The following is a 21,584-nucleotide window of genomic DNA, read 5'->3' as shown; positions in this document are numbered from 1 at the left end:
TACCATTTTTTCAAAGGATTTAATTTCTTTCAAGTTCTGACCATTGCTCACAGTTACTAACATTATAACATATTATTTAATGTACACGATGAAAAGTAATATTTCTGTAGGAGACCCCACAGAGCAAAACAAAATTATCCTTTCATACAAATTCAAGTGTGAGAAAAACAGAAATAGCTGACAAATTCCATCACATTGCTTATGATGTGTTAGGTACTATAAAAAAAAAAACATAGCAGTTGCTCAGAATACAAAATGGATTCACACTGAATCCACAATAGGTCTCCCTTCAGCAGCTGAATCCTATTGATTCCTCAATGCAAAGCTTTGGTGGATTCCCCAAATGAATGGTTTTAAAATAACAATTTGAGAAACAGCACAATAGTTTAATTCTACTTATGTCCAACTTCTTCAACCACAGGGAACCTAAATCTTCTGAAAGGGCTACTATTAGAGACAGAAAATATACAAATACATTGCCTGGAATATAACACTCCCGTTCTCTTAAAACAAACAACAAAATGCAAAACTAATCCCTATATGCTTCAGAATAAGGCAGTAGTAAATTCTCACTTGTTCAAAGGATCTTTGCTAATTGCATACCTGAACTGTCCAACTTCAATGTATTCAAACTGCTTTAGCACAAATCCAATAAACACCTGAAGAGAGAATAAAGTGTTAAAAAAGTACACAACATTAATTACCATCTGAAATTATTCTGACAGGATTACAGAAGTCTGTGTTTTAGACGAAGAGAAAGAAAAGACATGCACTTAAAATCATTTATACTTATAGCTCACTCTGATATGAGTGACATTCTCTCCAGAGTTACAGAAGGTCTTGAGAGTCTTGATGCTGTAGCTTATTACACTTTGCATGAATTTATGTTGTATTTTAGCAGTAAATGTGTCTACATATTTAATAATATAACTTCCTTTCTTGCTCACGTAATATGCTATTTGACGCATTACAGCCAGGAATCAATCAAAAAGCCTAACTCAGCTCCAATATAAAATCCCCAGTATTCATGCATTGAGAAGTTTTACTGCATATCAGTTCACAGGAAAGTCATCAGTTGCATCTTGTAGCTTATAAACCTGAAAATACTGTAATGAATAAAACACTAAAAGTTTGCTAGATTTACTTTTTATATGGACAACCACACAGGTTACTGAATTTGCCACCAGCTTCTCCCTTGCCACTGAAATTGAGTGCTGCTTGACAACCAAAATGCTTACTACCCAGTCATGCTTAAGTCTTTTTTGTTTTTTGTTTGTTTTGTTTTCCGTTTGTTTGTTTCTGTTTTTGTTTTCTGTTGTGTAAATACAATACTGGTTGTATTGTGCACATCATCTTATTCCTAAAGTCAATCTGATGAACAGTTCTTAAACAGTTGTTGCAGAGTTTAAGTAATTTATATGCAACATAAAACCAAAAATCCAGAAGTTCCTTGTGTTTGGTGGGGGAACTAAGTTTCACCGTACACTTTGTCTTTGTTTTCAGCTACATTACAATGAATGGATTGTGGCAAATATATTTGCTGTAAATATTTAGCCTGCTAGTGAGACCTTGTATCACAAATTTGCAGAAACAGCTAGGTACCAACCTGATCTGAATCCAGAAGACAGTAGTTAACTCGTAGCTGAACCAGTTGAGCAAGCAAGTCTAAAACTTGTCTCTGCAGCTGTACCGATGTGGTCGTAGTGTATTGTTTCAATGCTTTTATGACAAGGGGTTCAAATAAACGAATGTGATTGTGAATAGCATTCTGTAACAGAGAGATTTTAAAGTAATCTAATATCTGAACAGGTCTCATTCAAAAACAAATTACTTTTTAAAAGGAGGAAGAGTTTTAAATGTAACATACAGGTCTTTTAAAAGGACTATAAAAATATGAGTACCTTATCAGCACGGTGTTTTGCCGCACTGCTAATGCTGGTTTTCAGCTGTGTAGAAACTTTCTGCAGCACATCAAACCATCTGTGATGAGAAACAACAAAAAAAAAAAAATACTCTAAGAAAATGGAGGTATAAACAAGTTGTCTTAGAAACTTTCTTTTACCTGATGCCAGCTTTCATCTACCTGACTGCTTCAAGAATCTTAGTAAGAGGAAAGAGCAATAGAAACAACTTACAATACACTTTGATCAGACAACATAATCTGTGGACAATAAGCATCTTGTAAAGACAGAATTTCTGGTGTCCTTTGGTCATTATTCTGCCTTTCCTTTAAGACTATTGATTATTTACTACAATTAGCAAATTAATTAAATATTTGCATTCAAATTTTTTTTTTTTTAAAAAGGCATAATAATTTTAAGTGATATCTGTTTTAATGCTTCAACTCTGATTTGGAAAACACAGTAGCAACTGATCAACAGTGTTACATTTGAGACTCCACTACCAAGAAAAAAAAAATACTTATCTCAAATCTACAAGAAATAATACACAATACTGTAATTGCACGTTACTTTGCTCCCTTATATTTGCATTTAGAAAAAACAATAAAAAGATTCTAGTCTATTTCAAGTCAACATCATATCATACAAGAATACAGAAGTTACCCTGAAGCATCGTGTTCCTGCTCAGCCTGAACCATGTTCCTCAGACTAGCATCAGCAAGTGCCTGTGTAAAATGTGTATATGGTGCCATGAAGCAGTAGTGATAGAGCCCAGGTCTCAGATTGGAAGAACCTAAACGCTGAGCTTTGCCTTGAGCTTTACTCGTATTTGAAGACAAGCCATCGTACTGAGAAGCCAGATTTGTCCCAAATAATGTTTTCAGTAACTGGAGAAGGAAATTGGAAAAAAGATTAATGTTTTAGGACTTCAGAAAACTTGACTCCTCATCCTCCCAAAGAACGAAAGGGGGTAGGTCATCACAAACAAAGCACAAACTGAGGGTCATGTAGTCAAATACAAGACAACAGGAAAAAAAAGCTAGGAGAACAATCCACAATTCAGCCAAAAAAAAGATAAGCGAAGATAACCCTTCAGTTGCAAAAATGATCTGTGACAACTCAGAACAGTCTACTAAAGCTGTCCTCGCATCAAAATGAAACTTTGGTGTCTTGAAGACAGATGCTCAACAGAAAGCCTGCAAGAAACCAATCAGTAAAACAGGCCTTTGCTTTCCAGGTTTTCTCATGTAGTTAACTAGCTGTGGAAAACATTCGGGAAGGTAGGAAACAAACTTGTTTTCTTAGTTCTCAAGTAAATATTTGAGTTGGGAGCAATTTGAGAAACTAGTTATTCAGATGGTATCAAGTTTCAGAATGAATCATAAAAAAAAAAGAAAACACAGTTTGCTCCACCTGTGACACAATTTCCTAACACTGCTTCCCTAAAAAGAATGGTCATAAATGGTATCCAAATGATACGCACAGGACATGAGAGTTAGTCTTATAATACAAACAAATTACCTCCTTACCTGCTGTACACAAACTGTGGCCATAGTTGGTTCTCTGTTGAAACACGATTTCAGATATCCCAAAATTTCTTCCACACACTAGAAAAGCAGAAAATTAAGTCACTTAATTGCATTTTTCTTAATTATATAGAAGTATTAATATGAAAAATGGACAACAGCACTTTTACTGCATAAAAGCTACACTAACTTAAGGGATATGGTGAAAATAGGTAAAGAAATACAAATGCAAGATCTGCCTTGAATGTCTTGAAATAATACAATGCATACCACCACAGTTAAGGAGAGAAAATACCAAGGCACAAGAAAGGAAAGGAGAACGGCTGTCTTCTCACATCTTGCATATTTAACATGAGCATATTTAGATGTATTGATACAGTGAGAATGACTGAAGGGAAATCATTTTGGTGGGAAAAATCTTCACGTAAAATATGAACAGTAGAAAATCACTCCTCTTTTCAAAAGCAGCAATGTAACCCAGAAAATCTACTTTTGTATCTTACACCCAACCTGGCAACCCAACTAGGACTACTGTCTCAACAATTTTTAAATCCATAATACTTGTTTTTTCCTGGTAAGGACCACAAATATTGGACAACTTAATTGCAAATAAACACAAGCAAAAAACAAACATCTCGTACCTTTCCAATGTCTTGAAGAGTTGCAAGTTCCAAGATTTGCGACAGAACATCTAAGGCAGACCTCAAGAAGCATCCAAACTTTTCATTACTGTTTTGGAGATCTAAAGTAACCTGGTCACAGAAGTAAAACAATCTTTTTCTTAATAGTTACTAGACAAGGAAATAGAAATTGCAGAAAGGAACAGGTACAGAGACAAAACTGTCTTCTACGTAAAATTTCAGTGTATTACATCAACAGCATTGACAAACTCCCTCATGAACTGATGGAATGGCAGTACTTCATTTTGACTAAAAATAAAAATAGATCTTCTAGCTTAAGGCAGTTACACTAGGAAGGTCTAGGATACCGACAAGTAGTGGACAAGGGATAATGTATTTCTCAGAAACATAGCAGGTGTTTAAGAATACACCCCCCTGATTTGTTAGTGTATAAATCAGAACACTAAGCATGGAATGCATCTTTTACTACCTGCATTAAATGAGGAAAACAAACTTACCCACCCTGGAATAAACTGTTGAGAAAATAAGACATTGTGATCCATTTGGCACTACCAAGCCAGTCAAGGATCTCTTAGTATGAGCAGTAATGATAGCAGAGAACTAAGCAATATGGTGACAGTGCCCATCAGGTTTTAAGGTCTTTTTTTGGCAAAATAAGGCAATGTGATTGCCTTAATAAGGCAGTAAAGCAAATGAGATCCTCAATACAACACTAACTTTGGACAGTCTGAGCTTCTCAGAGGTGAATCTCGTGCTACAGTTTAAGCCCATGGAAACATTCCACCTTTTTACTAACAGAACAGGTAGGGTTACTGCCTCAGCAGAGCCAGTTTTAAAGGGAACAAAATGATTGCTCAACTACATTTTATTCAATCAAGTGATGTCATACAGTACCTTATAATTAGCATGAGTTGCTTTCAAGACATCATATAACTTCAGATATGATGGAAGATGATAAAAGCTTCCTACTGAAGATGATTTACTTGTTGGAACAGGCCCACTAGCATCAGTTTGCCTAGTAGCTTAAAAGATACATAATATATTAGCACTATTTTTTCTACAGTGCTCACGACATGTAATTCAGTATTATTTTACATACCCAATTTTCAGATAAAACATCCAAATTAACAGCAGAAATCTTTGGATCTGAATGCACATTTTAAAATTGCAAAAACACACTGTACAGCTAGAAAGTGTACCGGCATTCTAAAAAAGCATCCTTCTATGATGCAATTTTACCCCGGGAGCTTATTGCTGAAGACCAAGTACAACTTACAGAAGAAAATTAACATCTATTTCCTTCATTCACTAATAAGAAAAAATGTCAAGCTTCATAATCTTGTTTCCAAGAGCAACATGAGCTGCTCCTGCCAAAAAACACAAAGCAACTTGAATTTCTTTAACTATAGCATATGCAAAAATTACTTCATAGTCAATAGGTGAGTGGATTCAGAAAAAAGTGATGAAAAAGATTCAGAACCAACCTGCTCTAAACAGTACAGTCACTTTACACTATAAAGCGCACACAAAAATCTACCTGCACCACAGCTGCCTTTCCTGCAATTCAATACTGAGAAGAACTTCAACTTTGGGACAGTACCTGACAGTAAGCCAGCCAGCCTTTTGATCTAGGATTTCAAAAAACAAGTTACTCGATTCTTTCTACCCTCTATGGTGTATCTATACTCCTATTAACCCTCCCACCTACTGTCCCCATGTAAGTATGTGTACCTACCTGGACTAGTTTCACCACCCTTTTTAGGGCTCATTGGCACAGAAGCCTGCTCCACAGGCTCCCTCTCTTTCCCCTTCCTCCGAATTGGACTAAGAGAAGGTGGGTTTGTAAGAGAAGGTAATGCTGCCTAGAATTAAAAGAAATTTTGTTAATTTTGTATGTAAAAGTAGTTTTTCTTCTATAGAAATACAAGCATATTCACTTTCTTTAAAGTCCTCTTTATTTGACTGTCCATTTAATCAGAACGTCTCCACTTTTAGGTTTATGACATAGATTTCCTTGGTGAAAAGAAAGAAGAATAATACTTTCTCTAATTTTCTTCTCAACTTCAGCATAAGCCAGGTAGAAATAGGGCTAAACAACTGAAGGTTCCTTTGACTCCAGATAAAGGAAGAGAGCAGGAGGTGCTCCAGGCACACAGCAGCAGCTCCCCTGCGGCCTGTGGAGAGGCCCCTGGTGGAGCAGGCTGTCCCCCTGCAGCCCATGGGTCCCACATGGAGCAGATCTCCATGCTGCAGCCCGTGGAGGAGCCCCCAGTGGAGCAGGTGGATGTGGCCTAGAGGAGGCTGTGGCCCATGGAGAGCCCCCCCAGGAGCAGGCCCCAGGCCAGAGCTGCAGCCCATGGAGAGGAGCCCACGCAGGAGCAGGGGTCTGGGGGGAGCTGCCACCCATGAGGGACCCATGCTGGAGCAGTTTCCTCCTGACAGATGGACCCTGTGGTACAGACCCATGTTGGAGCAGTTCTAGAAGAGCTGCTGCCTGTGGGAAACCCCTGCAAGATCAGTTTTGGAAGGATGGCATCCTGCAGGATGGACTCCATCTTAGAGCAAGGGCAGAGTGAATTTGAAGGAGCAGTAGAGATGAAGCATTATGGACTGGCTGCAGCCCCCATCCCCCACTTCCCTGCACTACGTGGGGGGACGAAGTAGAAGAGAGTGGAAGAGAAGGTGGTTTTCGTTTTACTTCTCATTGATCTTCCCTGTTATTCGGCAAAAAAAATACTATGATCTCTCTATGCTGAGTCTGTTTTGCCCGTGACAGTTACAGGTGAGTGACCTCCCTGTCCTCATCTCAACTCTTGGGCTTTTTTCCCCTGTACTTTTGAGGAGGGGGAGTGAGAGAGCAGCATGGTGGAGTTGAGCTGCCTACCGGTGTGAAACCATCACACAAGAAAGACCTTAAATAGCTGCCAGTATCTACTCTGAAATGCAGAGCCTTCAACTGATCTGTATCACAACGATACTTAAAGTCTTGTAGTTTCATTTAGTTTTAATACATACCTTTACTGCTGGACCAGGAGCAACATCATCCATTACATGGGCACAAATATTAATGACCTTCAGCAGATGAGAGAAGAGCTGTTCTACCAAAGTAACAAGAGTTCGATCTGCCAGAGCTGGCCATGGTTCCTCCTGCTTTGCAGCACCTTGGTTTGAATCTTCTTCAGCACTCCACGGATTCTTTAAGCACTTGGGAGCACTTGCTGCAATAGGAACCACATGAATTAAGAGAAAAAGAAAATGAAACTTGGAATTCAGTATAATTATAATCTCTATGAACAGTAGTTCAAATTGAAAAACAAAGCCTAGGTTTTTAAAAATAGCAGTATGAGCAGTTTTAAACAACTAAAAAAATATTGGTTCTTTTCACCCAGCCTGCAATAAACATACTAGACATTCCCTATGGCAATTAGTGGAAATTTGCAACTTCAAGGTAGTATCTAAATAGTTTGATTTAGCCAAGAGTACTGAAACCTAAGCAAACAGAATTCCTCTTCATAAAAAATTATTTTTCTTCTACCATGAAAGGAAAAGAGTAAGGTCAAGAGACATGCTAACACTAGAACAACCAAACAAAAAAGAAACCAACAAAAAATAATAAAGAAAACAGGTAGAACTACCGCTAGCTAGAAGTAGCTTCCTATGTACTAGGAGTGATATTCTAAAGCACTGTTTCATAAGAATAACAGAAGCAGCTGTATCCAGGTGCACTTATATGATTATACACTGATACATTTCCATCCAGTCTCATAATAAATCTATTTAAAAGCAACAGAATGGGGGAACTAAATGTAGTACACGTATAACAAAGCATGAAACTGAAGTATCAAAACCACACTGGTTTAGTTTAGTAGCTCAAATCAAAAGAAACTGATTTATAAAACAATAAATAAATGGCAAAACACTTGTCAGCTATGTGAACCCTGGATGAGTCTCTCCACAGAGAGCTTTCTCCTCCTTCAGGAGCCCAAGAAAAACCCAAGATGCACGTGTCAAATGTTAACTCTTCTAACATGCGCAGGCCTTGCTTCCAAACAAAACAACAAAATAGAATGAACCACATGAGGTCACCTGTTCATTCTGCTCAAAAGCAGAGTCATCTACATGTGTATGAATCCGACATAGTTTGAAAGACTGCTGAAATACTCTCAAAGGCAGTTTCACCTCCACAACCTTCTACAGGGCTTCAATATTCTTACAAATAAAACAGGTTTCTGCAAGAACACTTCAGAATGCTTGGTAAGCAGCCGAAGTTCTATACCCTTAAGTGATTAATGGAGCAAAAATGTTTTCTTTGCTTTTGTTACGTCTCTGCTTTCATACATACATGTGAAGAGATATGAAGCCATTTATTTTGTGTAACAGTACAATTTGTTATGCAGGACTAGCATTTAGCCAATTATTCCCTATTCTGTAGTAGCTTTAGTTCTGGGGAGTTGTCATTACATTTCTGAGTGCCCTTATTAGGGAACAGCATGTCTGTTTTCAGAAAACATTTCCAATTCGTTAAGATATTCTAAATACCCAAGTCTGTCATTTATAGTGCTGGCAACCATTGCAAGCTAGTACAGCCTACAAGTTTACTAAATACACCCTATCCAATCACTATTAACAAAGTTGTAAGCAATAGCAAACCAATAGAGAACCCTGTGGAATCCTGATGTAATCTTTAAAAGACCATTCTAAACCTAAAAATGCGTAACGTTCTTACAATGCAGAAGGTTTTAATTTTTCTTTGCCACACCCTGATCTCCTGCCTCGAAGACTTCTAGAGCTAAAAACTGAAAAAAATTAAAGCCCTTACAAAACAGAGCTAGAACTTTCAACTTACAGAAGAGCACAGAGACAAATGGGAAGAAATGACAACATCTCGGTTACTGTATTGGTTCTCAGGGAAACAGAAACTTATGTACATTTCTAGCTAGCAGCTGTGAACGAAACTCATCTGTTCAGCTGAAACAAGGCCTAACTTCCAAAAATATTTCCAACTCTTAGATACAAGTTCCTACAAGTTTCTGTTCTGCCTTACCTGCAAGCAAGTTTCCAGTCAAAATTAAAGCATCCTGATGGGCAGAAAGGTCCAACGGGAACCATGCTGATGAAAGAAGAGAGAGGACCATGCCTGCCATTCCAATAGTGCAGCCCTTCTGAGCTTCATCTGAAGAATTTGGCTGGGATACACTAGAAGTATAATTTTGGCATGTTATGACCTCTTTGAGAAGTTTAAAGTCTCAAGAACACTAACAGTTAAACAGACTACTAATTTAAAAACAAAAATCAGTACTGTAGAGCTATACATTTAACATATGAGTAGCTTTTAAAAAAAAAAACCTTTGCAGCAGAAATCTGACAACACTTTGTATTCTTGAAGAGCTATTGCTTTTTTTTTTTTTTAATAACAAGTATCAAAGCTGCTAGTGACATCTACTGAAAAATGGAAGAATTCAATATTTACTTGCTAACTGCTATGGTCCTGAACCATCACCAATTAAAGGGCTTACTAATATTCATAGCAGGGATAGGAAACAAACTGTAACATTAAAATAGTATCTTGTTACTTTACAAAGTGGCAAGAATATAATCAATTGTGATTCAACAAATCATCTAGATTTATGGGTGGGCTCTATCCAAGTTTTTAATTTGCTGCTGCCTTCCATATTTTCCTTCAAGATAATTTTAGAATCGGACCGTCCCCACACAAACCAAGTTTCAAGAAGACCAGGCACAGTTCACCAAAATATGTTTGTCAGAATACTACGTGAATCATATACATGATTTCAAACATGTAAGACTTCCATAATACAACTAACTTTCTTTCAGGAAAAGACTTTATGCAACTTCTGAAAAAAGGGTTTCTTTTAGTGTTTTTTTTTAATTCAAAAGTATTTTAATCTAGTGGCTCAAGTTTAATACAATTAGAAAATTTTCATGAAATAAAATGTACACTAAGCTTAGCTATTCTTTTGACAAAGCTACACAGTTAATTACAGTGCACCCCATTAAAATACTTTTTTCATGTGCAAGTGTTGCTTACTTTACATAAAATTAAAATCCCATGAGTTAATACATGTTGAGTTGTACACAGGTGGTATGCAGCAGCTCTCCAATGGCTGTTAAACCATTGGAAAACCAATACTTCAAGACAAAAGAATTGTGGTAGCATTCTCATGTCTCCCATAAGATAGCGGATTCAGGCTTCTAGTTATCTGGTACAATGAATGCTCACATCATTCAACAAAAACAAAATTATCAGTCAAATTAATACGAATATGGGATCAAAATTTTTAAAGAAGGAATCAGAGGACAGGGCAAAGGCTATGCCATTGCATCAGCTATGAATGCTAGCTGCATCTGACAGACAGATTATTTTTTTTTAAGCTGTGTAGAACAGAAGAAATATTGCTGCTAGTCTGTAATAAGAAAGGAATATTCAAAACAAAGCAAACTAGCTTAGAAGTTGAAAGGATAAAGGGCATAGTTCTAAAATTGGTGGTAAGTAGTTTGGATGAGAAGCACTAACAAGACCCAGACAGACACACACTACTAAATAACCAGCACTGCTCCTAGAAGCACTGTGTATTAATTTTATTTTCCAGCTAAGCGTTGCTCACATACAAATTTATTTCACTTCTCACTGACCTACAGCCTAGTCATCTGTGACAAGACATCTCTTAGAATACATATACTGAGCATGCCATGCCTATGCCCAGAAACAGAAGGAAAGACTTGATGACAAGCAAGGGAAGGGTTATTTAAAAAGATAACAGCAAAAGATCAAATTTTGCAATAGAGCTTCAGGACATTAGAAGAGTAAAATAAAGAGTAAAATAAGAGTAGGTAACTCTTTAGACTCAGACAAAGAAATGGCAGAACATCTTTGAGAAGAATGCATATGAATAAATAATTGCATACATATGAAGATCGGATAAACTAATGATGAAATACATAAACTCTAACAGGGCATGACCTGAACATTCTTGTAAAGGAAGATCACTACATGTATACCTCTGCAAATCTGGCAAATACAGACACAAGTTTTAAGAATTGCAGAGGCAGCAGGTCTGGTAACATTTCGTAATAATTCTCCAAAAGGCGAACCAAAACAATGACAGCAGTGAAGAAAGATGAACACGATGCTCAGTCTACTGAAAAAAACAGTCCGCATGTGCCCATCTTCAGCAGCTAGTCTTACAGCTCATGTGGCACAGCACATTGATAGCCAGATGCAACACACTTTGGCATGAAGTTATTTGATAACTCCTAAGATAAATTTAACAGCAAATACCTGAGCCAGGACTTCTGACATCTGAATGAGTGTACTCTGCTTTTGCATGCACAAATTTCAGAAGATTGAATATTGGATGAAGGAACATACCCACAGTGCCATCCCACAGTCCAGGTACAGACTGGAAACGTTGTGGAGAGAAGACACAAAGCTTCACAGCAGCCAAACTGAAAAGTCAACACCAATTATGAATCAGTTTCATCACTGGTAGAGTTAGCAACAACAACAGCAAAATATCTTAAGAGTGAGACTTAAATATGTTACTATTGCCACAGTACCAAAGTTGCAGATGCATATACCCAGGAATTAAAAATAAGGATAGAAAAAAAAAAAAAGTCAGCCGCTATAGCAACTAAGAAAACTCACTGTAAGTGCTCTTGTAGTGGATATTGTCAATGCATGGGAAATTGCTGCAACAACCCTTGAAAGATTGTTTTCCATAGTGACATCTGTTGGACTTTGCAGCATATTGTAGCCTCTATATGTTCTGAAATTAAAATATTTATAGCACTAAAACATGTACTTGAAAAGCTAAAACATACCACAATAAAATGATTATGGCCTAAGTTACTATAGACAGCTTGTTGAAATGTAATGAGAACGTATTCTACCATTGAATTATATTTTCATATTTTTGTTTCTGCACTAGCAAAAGAAAAACAGTTCATTAATCAAATTTCTTTGTTAGCAAACAGAAACTCAACTTTTAACTAGGTTCTCCAGAAGTTGCCCCTCCTCAGTATAGTATTAGTCTTTGCTTTTGATCATACTCTCTAACGTTTTTGCATGTTCACAAACTTTAGATTACTGCTGTAGAGAAATAACTATTTTGTGCATCTCCACAAAGCTTTGTTTCCAAAATACAGTACATAAACCTCGAGTCAAATCATCAAGGTCATGTATGGAACATGTACACAGTCAAAAACTTGTATCTGATAGATATGGGGGCAAAGAGTCTCCATATATACACACAACTCAGACTGTCTTTAAGACGGAGAAGTAAACAGGAAAGTTTAGGAAAGTACCGTTGGCAGCAAAAACACAGCAACAAGACCACACTGCCAAAACCAGAATTTCATTTTGAATTATATACAGACTTCTGCAACCACAGTCACTAAATCAGATGTGTTATTTAATGGACATACAGGGTGACCTTGGGATGAAGAGAAGTTTATCACAGAATAATGACTCCATATAATTAATGAGTGAGCATGTAACTCGCACATCAGTTTATCCATTAAACCAGAGTCCATTTCCATGCAGCCTAAAACTACCACATATGCTACTACCACTTGGAAAGAGAATGCATAAGCACATAGATTTGCAGGATTGGAGTACAATTTTAGGCATCATGAATTGAAATGTCTCTACGTTCCTTTAAAATCAAGTCACATAACATACCTGGTGATAGTGCTCACTGCAAAGTGAGATGGAGGCTGCGTTTCATGCATTAGTAGCTTCAGGTAGACACTGCTTTGGTCTCTTGCTACTGCCACCACCGGATCAGCCTGTCCTTGATCACAGTTATAAAACAGCTTTGGAACAAGCCTTAACGACAATTGTCAAAAGGAGAAAATATTCAGAACTGTAATTACAATTCAGAAAGCTGCACATACCAATTGCATACATCAAATTGGAAATAAAAGTCCTTACTAAAACTCATGTTGTGCTAAACATTACAATGAATTCATCTTTACACAGTTGGTCTCTACTGTGATCAAGCAGTTAAAAAAAAAAACTCCTATGCACACATCAAAAAATTCTCTTTTAGATCCCTATATATACACATTACAACAACTACTTCTCTAGGGTTGTTCTCTCAGTATTCCCCTTTCTCCTCAAATATTTTCTCCACGGTTATCTGTATCAACTGAAAAACAATTCTACCCCCCAAAATTTTTTCCATCATTTGATTTTCTATGCTGGAAAATTTAAACACAATAAAATCAGGTTGTCAACATTTTTGACTTAGACAATAATAAATACCAAAAAAACCCCACAGTACACATTTATTTTTAAGTTTGTTGACAATGCTTCCAATGAATGCCCGTATTTGGCACTCAAGGGGGTTCTAGGAAGCTAGCAGCAACTTTCTTGGCCAGGTAAGTCTTTTCTGACTTTAATGCTTTTCTGACTTTATCACTGAATCAGCATGAACACGTGGAAAACTGAGTAGTAACAAGTTGGAGTTTAACAAAAAAAAAAAAAAAAAAAAACTCAATTTCAAAAGCAAGTTCCTGCATAAAAACAATTAGTACTACCTATGATGCAACAGTTAATAATTTCTCCACTAAGCTCTTTCTGCAATACGGTATGCTCTTCAGTAGCACAATTTTTAAAGTTTCACTGTCACTTATTCATTACCAGGAATGGACAGCAATTAATAATCTGAAGAACTAGGAAAGAGACACCTCTGACAAAAAAAAATTCCAGGAATTCAATATAAAATGCTCCTAACTTCTTTAAACATAAAACTTAAGTTCTTGAATACCAATAAACCAGCTACCAAGTAATTTTTTACTGTTTGGTGCCTTTATATGGACAGAATCAACCACCTTACTACAGTCAATGAGCATGAAAGTTAGTAGGACAACTCACTAGAACATTTTAAGTCTGCAAGGATACTGCACAAATCATTCCATCATGAAGACAACTAACTAGAAGTTTAAACTGAGAGTGACCCTCTGGGAGGAATACTTAAACGTAATTTTAATTGTGCAAAGCATGATTATCTGTTCATTCAGAATGACGCATGCTCTAGATACCATAAAGCTGCATTAGTCTCCCTTCTTTAAATAAAAATACAAAAACTACACTAAGAGGTTATTTTAGTTATTACGTACACAATATGCATAAACATTCTAAACTTTTTTTTTAAGAAGATACATACACACCTCATTAATGAGGATGCAGCCACATGTCGCACTCTTGGATCTTCATCACCGAGCAGAGAGATTACAACATTATTGAGCACTCTCTCCTGCAGTTTTAGTAGCTAGAAAATAAAAAAAAGTAAAGTTCATTGAGCATTTTCATTATTGGATCAGATTGCTACAAGACTGTTAACAAGTGAGATTTCTTCTGCCATAAAATTCTGTAAAATAATTTTTACCACAAACTGTTAAAAATACTATTTAGATACAGAAATGCTAAGAAGTTTTTAAGAACAACAAAAAAAAAAAACAATCAAGACAAAACACAGAGAACACTAAGATATTTATATCTTAGTAGTAAAGCATCTTTCCAATTGTAAGAAGTGTCAGACAATGAAACTCATTTATACAAAGCATACCTAAACCATCTAACAATGTTTAAAATTAAATTCTGTCAACACTATTTGGCAAAATCACCTTGGTACCTTAATCCAGAAACACAATATAATGACTGTTTACTTACACCAGTATAATGATGAACACCTCTGTGCAAGCTGTCAGTTTTTCCTTCCAAGAAGTTGACTAGCCTATGATAAAAAAGAGTTTAGGATACAGTAGCTAACATTCTAAGTTATTTCTGCCTTCAGTGCTCTGAGTGCTATTTTTGTTTATATTGTAAGAACACCACTGCAGGGAAAATGTGAGAAGTAAAGGCAACCTTTGGCTGCCTTTAAGAAAGGCAAGTTATTTGCTAAACCACTATCCGGATTGCACAGCAGAAGAATTACTTTAATTAAAATACATTTACACATTGATTTTTTTTTTTTTCATGACAGTGAAATCAGACTGTTTTGAAAAGATTGTAATAAACATCACCATTCAGATAGAGCCCAATTTTATGGCTACGGATAAGGAGTTTTTGCATAAGCAACTTTTCTTTTTCAGGCTCAGAAGAGCGTGTAGAGAAGGAGGGAATGCAAGTAAAGTCTTGTTATTTCAGTGTAACAAAACATGATGAACTTTAAGAGAGCTCACAATACTGGAGAACATGTCAGGAACTTTTTAATTAAAAAAAAAAAAGACACACACAAACAACTGGACATGAAATCCAAATTAATTCCCAGATTATATGTGCTCCCTTTTATCACAGATTTACAGGAAACATGGTAAACAGACCATCAAACTAAAATTTTTTTATACAGTATTATTAGGCTCTAACTTCACAAAGAAATTCACATATTCCTTGAAAAAATGATTGTTCTAAACTAGTTTTATGAAACTGGTTAATTTTTCAGAAGAGAAACCTCTCCTCGTTATGATTCCAGTATCCTGTACACAACCACACAACCACTTTGCATAACAGCTACAATGCTCATGGAAAAATATAAACACTTACCGAAAATCTACCTCTGCAAGTGTTTCCAGAAGTTCCGTCCTTACTAGCCAGTATGAGCTATTCTTCAGCGTAAGGAGGTCAACAATTAATTGTAAACCTAGTTCACTGTAACTGCTACTACACAAGCTCATGATGCAATGCTAAAAAGAATAAATAAATTCCAGTTATATTACAGAAGAGGTTTTCTAAATCAAAGTATGTTTGACTATAACCATCTGTTTTATTTAAAATACTAACAAATAGTTACTGATCAAGAGAAAGTACTACTTTTCAAGGCCAGGACACCAACCCCATGTAAACTGCTAAAACCTTCTCCTGAATTTAAACTCTAGAGAGGAATTGAAATTTCAGAGATCAGAGGACAACTGCCCTCCCCAAAAAAAAAAGTGAGGGGGCAAAATGAGCACAAGCACTATATTTTTATCTGTTCAAAAACTGTATCGCATAACTTCACAGAATATTTTTAAATACTTGGCTCCAATTTCTGGATTTTGAACAAGCCATACTTCATTTTAACGACTTTCAACAACATGCAGAATGTGCGATTTTTAGAAAACACTGCAGAACCTTAAAGCTTTGAAGTCTTATTTTACTACATGAAAACACGCTTTCCTGTTTGCAGATTAGCAACCCAAAATGTTTCTGAATATTTCTGCTGAAGGCATGAATTCAGGCAACTTTATCTATTTAGAGGGGAAAAAAAAGTCAAAATTGACAAGCATATGTTATATAAACAGGGAAATACCTAGTGAAGTCTTCTTTAAAAAAAAATATATATTAAGTGAAACCATTATACATAGCTAATAAGATAATGGAACATAATGGAACAGAAGTTGAAAGAAATAGCATTGTTTCACTAGCTGGATTTCCCTCCCCCAGCTGCATCACAGACCCCTCCTATCATCACATGAAACCATAATTTTATCCATCAAATATCTGCATTTTACACTTTGCCTCACTGACCCATTAATTTCCCTGGGGCTTCATTTTGTCCTCTCTCCTACTTTTTTTCCTACTTTTTTTTTTTTTTTTGGGGGGGGGGGGGAGTTTGGAAAATTGATCATGGAAAAAATCCCTCCTGTTGAAAAGGACGACTTCCCCAGAGTTTTTTTTTATTACAGAAATAACATCACATGCTCTAAGTTCCACTCACAAATTCAGCTGCTACAGTTACCTGGTGAATCTTTCACCCAATTTACAACACTTACTTTTCTGAGATTTATATGTTTATTTATCTATCTCAGAAAATAATCATTTCACTTGTCATTTGTCACATTTCTTTTCTGACTTCTAAATACAGGCTATAACCAGGTGCTAAACGTTCAAACTTCCCTGTTTAGCTTCGATATTCTTCATACTTAGTTCACTCATCCTATCGCTGGTTAACAGAACATTATAGCTCATACCTGTGCATTTATCATAACTGAGAATAGCTTTATATTATACCGATACATGATCTAACCAACATAATTATTTTCCATTTATTTGTTCAACATTTCTGTGCCTGAATCTATATACTTCACAATAAACTTTCTTGGGGAAGAAGTCTTTTTTGTTTGATATTTATACACCTGAGCATAGTGGATCCTAGACAATGAGTAATGCCCCTGTGATCTCTGGTAGTGCAAGTAAATTATTACTTCTGCTTACCCTCACAGCTGTACAAGCCAGTTTGCATGTTACAGAGGACTCATCTTTCAACGTTTTCTGTAACAGAGGTATGCAGTCTACCAAGGAAAAGAGATTTCCTAACAAAAAAGGAATTTAAAATAATGAAACAACAGAGTTTTGGACACACATAAAAAGAGACTCTTAAAAAACTTCATTACCTGTTGAGCTTCTGATGTTTATTAGCCATTTTTCCACATCAAAGCGGGATTTCAGTAAAATAGAGTTGATAATTGTTCCACAGAGAATAGCAGTAGCTCCTCTAATCTGGGGATCTCCATGGTCAATGTAGTTCAGAATATCTGATACATACTGCTCCTCTAAGAAAACAAGTTGCAACTACTTTATTTTAAAGATACTACTCTTAGACTTAACTGATCCCTAAAAATGTTTCAGTGAAGGTATTGATCACACAAATCAAAAGCAGCATATTCACACTAAGCTTTTCTTTGTTCTACCTTACAGAGATCTTTTCCATGTAATACACACAATCACACCATTCACACCAAGATTTGCATATAAAACCACTAACATTTTATTGTGATTGTACCCAAAATGCTCTGGTGAATCTAAAGAGATTTTGGTCAACACTCCATCCTTTGCTTCTATCAGCATCAAACCAGCTGAATTCTCCAGGTCTCTATTGATTATACTGTACCATTCATAAAATTATATTGTATTACTCATACAAATGAACCAAATGACTTAGAAACCAGCTAAAAAACGGCCTGAAATAAATTAGAAGAAACTATAAGGGAAACAATCAACTTATATATAGCAATTGTGCTAAAGAAAATACTTCCCTAAAGATATAAGTTCTTCCACTAAAGCTTAACTCTTATTAGCAAAAATAAACAAAATCACCATACACGCTATGTTCAATAACATTATTTCCACTGGCTCTGTAACTGACACCACTAGCACAGATAGCGTATCAATATAAATTGGTGCAATATTTGTTTGCAAATATTAAACTGGATTTAAAGAGTTTTCAGTGTAAATGCTGCTTTACTTACTTGGAAGCCCTAAGACATTATTAAAAAGGAAGATTTGAACTACAACATACCATACTCTTCTCCCATTGCTTCAAGGGGTGTTTTATACAGTTTGCTGAAGAAAGCCTCAGGGTGAAGGGCAATGGCTGCTCCAACACAACTGACTGCCAGGGCTTTTACACTGACTCTCACATCTCTATCTGGAACTAAAGCTGGGAAAAGGAAAATAAAACTTTTAAAAAGCTCCCTAAAGTATTAAAAGCTCTCTGTAAAAAAAAAAAAAATACAGCCCCACAAAAGGGTTCACATGCGCAATAGCCCTAGAGGTTTATCTCACAAGAGTTTACAAATGGTAAGTGGAATTGAGCATCTGACAAGATGACAGTAATACGTCATATGCCAAATGGTTCAAAACTGGATTCATCATAAAAATTGCATAAATTTAACTGTTTCTCGGTTTCTCTGTGCTCTGCTGTGTTCATTTAAAAAAGGACTGTTAAAAAAAACAACCAGAATTCTTTAATAATATGATCTTAGAAAATCAGAGTAAGTTAATAATGTTTACAACTTTTTAGCTTTGAACCAATGAGTGTTAAAGACAAACTTACCTCCTTTCTCTCCAGTAAGTAGAAAAGAGGCTGACAGAAGTCTAACACAGTGCACTAGAGGAGCAGAATTTCCATCTGTATAGTGGCCTATATCTCCTTTTATCCTGGATGGCTATTGAAGGCAAATCATAAATCTTATATAAATAAAACTTAATCTTCAATTTAAACAAAATATTAAGCATAACAAGTTTTAGAAATACTGCACATTCCCAAAACTTCAGAGGTTCAATATGAAGTGTGTTTAATACATATTCCAAAAGAAGGTCTTAAAATATTTTTCTTAAAACGTTTTTTGGAAAGTTTTTGGAAAGTCTCCAGCATCAGATTTCAATCTGGTTTAATTTTAATCAGAGAAGCAACAATCATTCTGTATACTTTCTGAACTACCTAGACTTGCTGTTTACATCAGGAGGAGTCTGATGTCTTTTTTTTTTGTTGTTACCAACCAATGATCTTTGGAAACTTTACATGAAAAGCAATTCTTGTTTTCAAAGAAGGCTGACAACATTCTGCGCTTTTAGCCCAAATTAATCTAATTTCTGTCTCCAATAAACCCAGTGTCTCTTGACCCAGCACAGAATAAGGTCCAATACTAAAGAGAAATACAAGAGGAAATGATTACCCATCAGAGAAGCCCCTCTGCAGAAAGAGAGGCTCAAAGAGTAAGAAAGACATACATAACTCCTGAGGAGATGAAAGTTACCTACACAGGTAGCAACCAGTGCAAAGATATTTCAGGTAGGAGTGTACACTGTTAACACACAGACAAAACAGGTTTGTGTTCTCAGCAGTTTAAAAATGTTATCTGTTTTCGTTTTGCTGGCAATGGCATTCAGTATAAAAGTTTGTGTATTCACCTTATGTTAAATGAAATTCAAGTTACAGCTCAGGTTTACTAGTCAACATTAGCTATCCTGACCTACAGCCAAGTACACTATGTATATATGCTACCCATGCTTATCACCGATTTACACATCCACAAATTTTTTTAAAAAAAAAAAAAAACAACACACAGTTGTTTCAGACTTTGAACCATACCACCGTGACAGCTTCTCACCTTATTCTCATGGTCACCAGGATCTGCTGCATCCTCTTTTGATGTAAATCTATCAACACTGCCATCAGAAGGCTGCCTACTGTGGCTCGTGGTTTTCAACAGGTGAGGCTGCTGAAGAGCTTTAGAAGAAGGCAATTCATTACACACTATTTTAGATGCAAATTAAAAGCACTTTGATTGAACTTAATTATAAACATGAAAAATAAATTAGCGGTGATCAAAACAAGTTATTCATTAGAAGCGTTAAAATATATTTATTTTACATTTCAACCTAATTATTTATTTTTCACTTCCATTTAAGTCTTCAGTCTCTTACAATAACAGATTCACCTGTAATATCTGCCCTAAAGGTGTAACCAGTTCTGTATTTTTTCTCCTCCTTTATTTATCAACATACCAATAGAAGAATTTCTGAAAGACTCCGATGAATCATCCTGGAGAATATTAGCAGCTTCATCTTCCTCATCTTGCAGCTGCCCAATTTGCATTCCAGAATATTGTCCTTCAGCACCCTCCAAAACCTACAGAGTACAAAGACACTACTTAAAATAACTTAACACACAGTAATAACACTCAAACATGCAGTGTTAGTAATCTAGAAATACTTTGAAAGCAAATGTGAGCCTGACAGATTAGTGTACAGCTGCGTGCAGGCCCCAAAGCAGCTTCCCTCCCTCCTCCAGCATTTGAGCCGCAACAGGACATGGTTAGATCTGAGAGTCTCCCAGTTAAGCCATGAACTTGGATGTGAGCACTGAGAAAGCTGAGCATGTAGTGCAATACCTCCTCTACAACTCACCACACTTCCTTATTCCAAAGAAAATTATCTCACTAGTTACAAATCAAAACTGATACCTTTATTGTCACAAATCAAACTTGTTCCTTGCTGTCACACTCTCCCATAACCTCACTCGTTGTGAATAGACAAAAAAAAAAAAAAAATCAAACAACACACATGTAGAATTTTTAAAAATGACAGGTGAGGTTGAACTCATTTTAATCCCTTCATCCTAAATCAGTGCTAAAATGGACATACATGGAAAGGATTTTGACCAATACAGCATACAGACAGTAGATACTTGTGGAAAATAACCATAAAAGACTAAAAATTGGTAACCATAAACTTAAGGTTTTTTTTACTGTCTTTTTTTTTTTTTTTAATCAGGAAATACAAGATAAATTCAGGGAATAGCTGAAGAAGCACCTTGAAATCTTTCATTAAAAAGCCTGCATGTGGATAAAGGGGATGCCACTTAGCCTGTCAGTTGGAGAAAAAAATAATTTGTAATTACAGTTAATAAATATTATGAAACTTGACACATGCAACAGTCTGACAAGAATCTGCAATATGCACAACTTGTTAATCTCTGTAACTTGCCTTTAAATGTCTGCACACTTTGACCTCTGCACTGCCTACATTTTGTTCAGAGACAATGCAAGTACCATCACTCCTTTAGTTCCTCTATTTCATATTTGTAGGAGTATTTGCTTGTCATAACTGTAAGTTTACTATCTTCTGTAGGTGTAAAAGACTATTACTCTTTCAAACTATCAACTTCAGTCAAAAGTTCAACAATATTTGGAAAAAAATGAAATATTAAGTTTTTCCTCTTGTGCAT

At 36.0% G+C, this 21,584-nt stretch overlaps 1 protein-coding gene across 3 annotated transcripts in view; it reads right to left on the bottom strand.

Moving 5' to 3' along the window:
- Positions 1 to 21,584, bottom strand: part of HTT (huntingtin) — an 83,549-nt gene that overhangs the window by 41,708 nt on the left and 20,257 nt on the right. For all 3 annotated transcript variants that reach the window (XM_068679761.1, XM_068679762.1, XM_068679763.1), the window contains 22 exons: positions 20,363 to 20,486; positions 19,966 to 20,084; positions 18,909 to 19,020; positions 18,372 to 18,512; positions 17,467 to 17,625; positions 17,288 to 17,385; positions 15,638 to 15,777; positions 14,765 to 14,828; positions 14,263 to 14,363; positions 12,770 to 12,916; positions 11,735 to 11,855; positions 11,459 to 11,535; positions 9,113 to 9,264; positions 7,084 to 7,286; positions 5,804 to 5,930; positions 4,963 to 5,090; positions 4,069 to 4,179; positions 3,431 to 3,508; positions 2,565 to 2,788; positions 1,902 to 1,980; positions 1,607 to 1,768; positions 604 to 659 (listed from right to left, as the gene is read on the bottom strand). In XM_068679761.1, the coding sequence (XP_068535862.1) occupies positions 604 to 659; positions 1,607 to 1,768; positions 1,902 to 1,980; positions 2,565 to 2,788; positions 3,431 to 3,508; positions 4,069 to 4,179; positions 4,963 to 5,090; positions 5,804 to 5,930; positions 7,084 to 7,286; positions 9,113 to 9,264; positions 11,459 to 11,535; positions 11,735 to 11,855; positions 12,770 to 12,916; positions 14,263 to 14,363; positions 14,765 to 14,828; positions 15,638 to 15,777; positions 17,288 to 17,385; positions 17,467 to 17,625; positions 18,372 to 18,512; positions 18,909 to 19,020; positions 19,966 to 20,084; positions 20,363 to 20,486 (2,723 nt within the window). The remainder of the gene's footprint in view (positions 1 to 603; positions 660 to 1,606; positions 1,769 to 1,901; positions 1,981 to 2,564; positions 2,789 to 3,430; positions 3,509 to 4,068; positions 4,180 to 4,962; positions 5,091 to 5,803; positions 5,931 to 7,083; positions 7,287 to 9,112; positions 9,265 to 11,458; positions 11,536 to 11,734; positions 11,856 to 12,769; positions 12,917 to 14,262; positions 14,364 to 14,764; positions 14,829 to 15,637; positions 15,778 to 17,287; positions 17,386 to 17,466; positions 17,626 to 18,371; positions 18,513 to 18,908; positions 19,021 to 19,965; positions 20,085 to 20,362; positions 20,487 to 21,584) is intronic.

This window comes from Anas acuta, chromosome 4 (genome assembly GCF_963932015.1).
Source record: "Anas acuta chromosome 4, bAnaAcu1.1, whole genome shotgun sequence".
Lineage (NCBI taxonomy): Eukaryota > Metazoa > Chordata > Aves > Anseriformes > Anatidae > Anas > Anas acuta.
The sequence above is the reverse complement of the archived record's forward strand: the minus strand, read 5'-3'. Positions and strand labels throughout refer to the sequence as shown.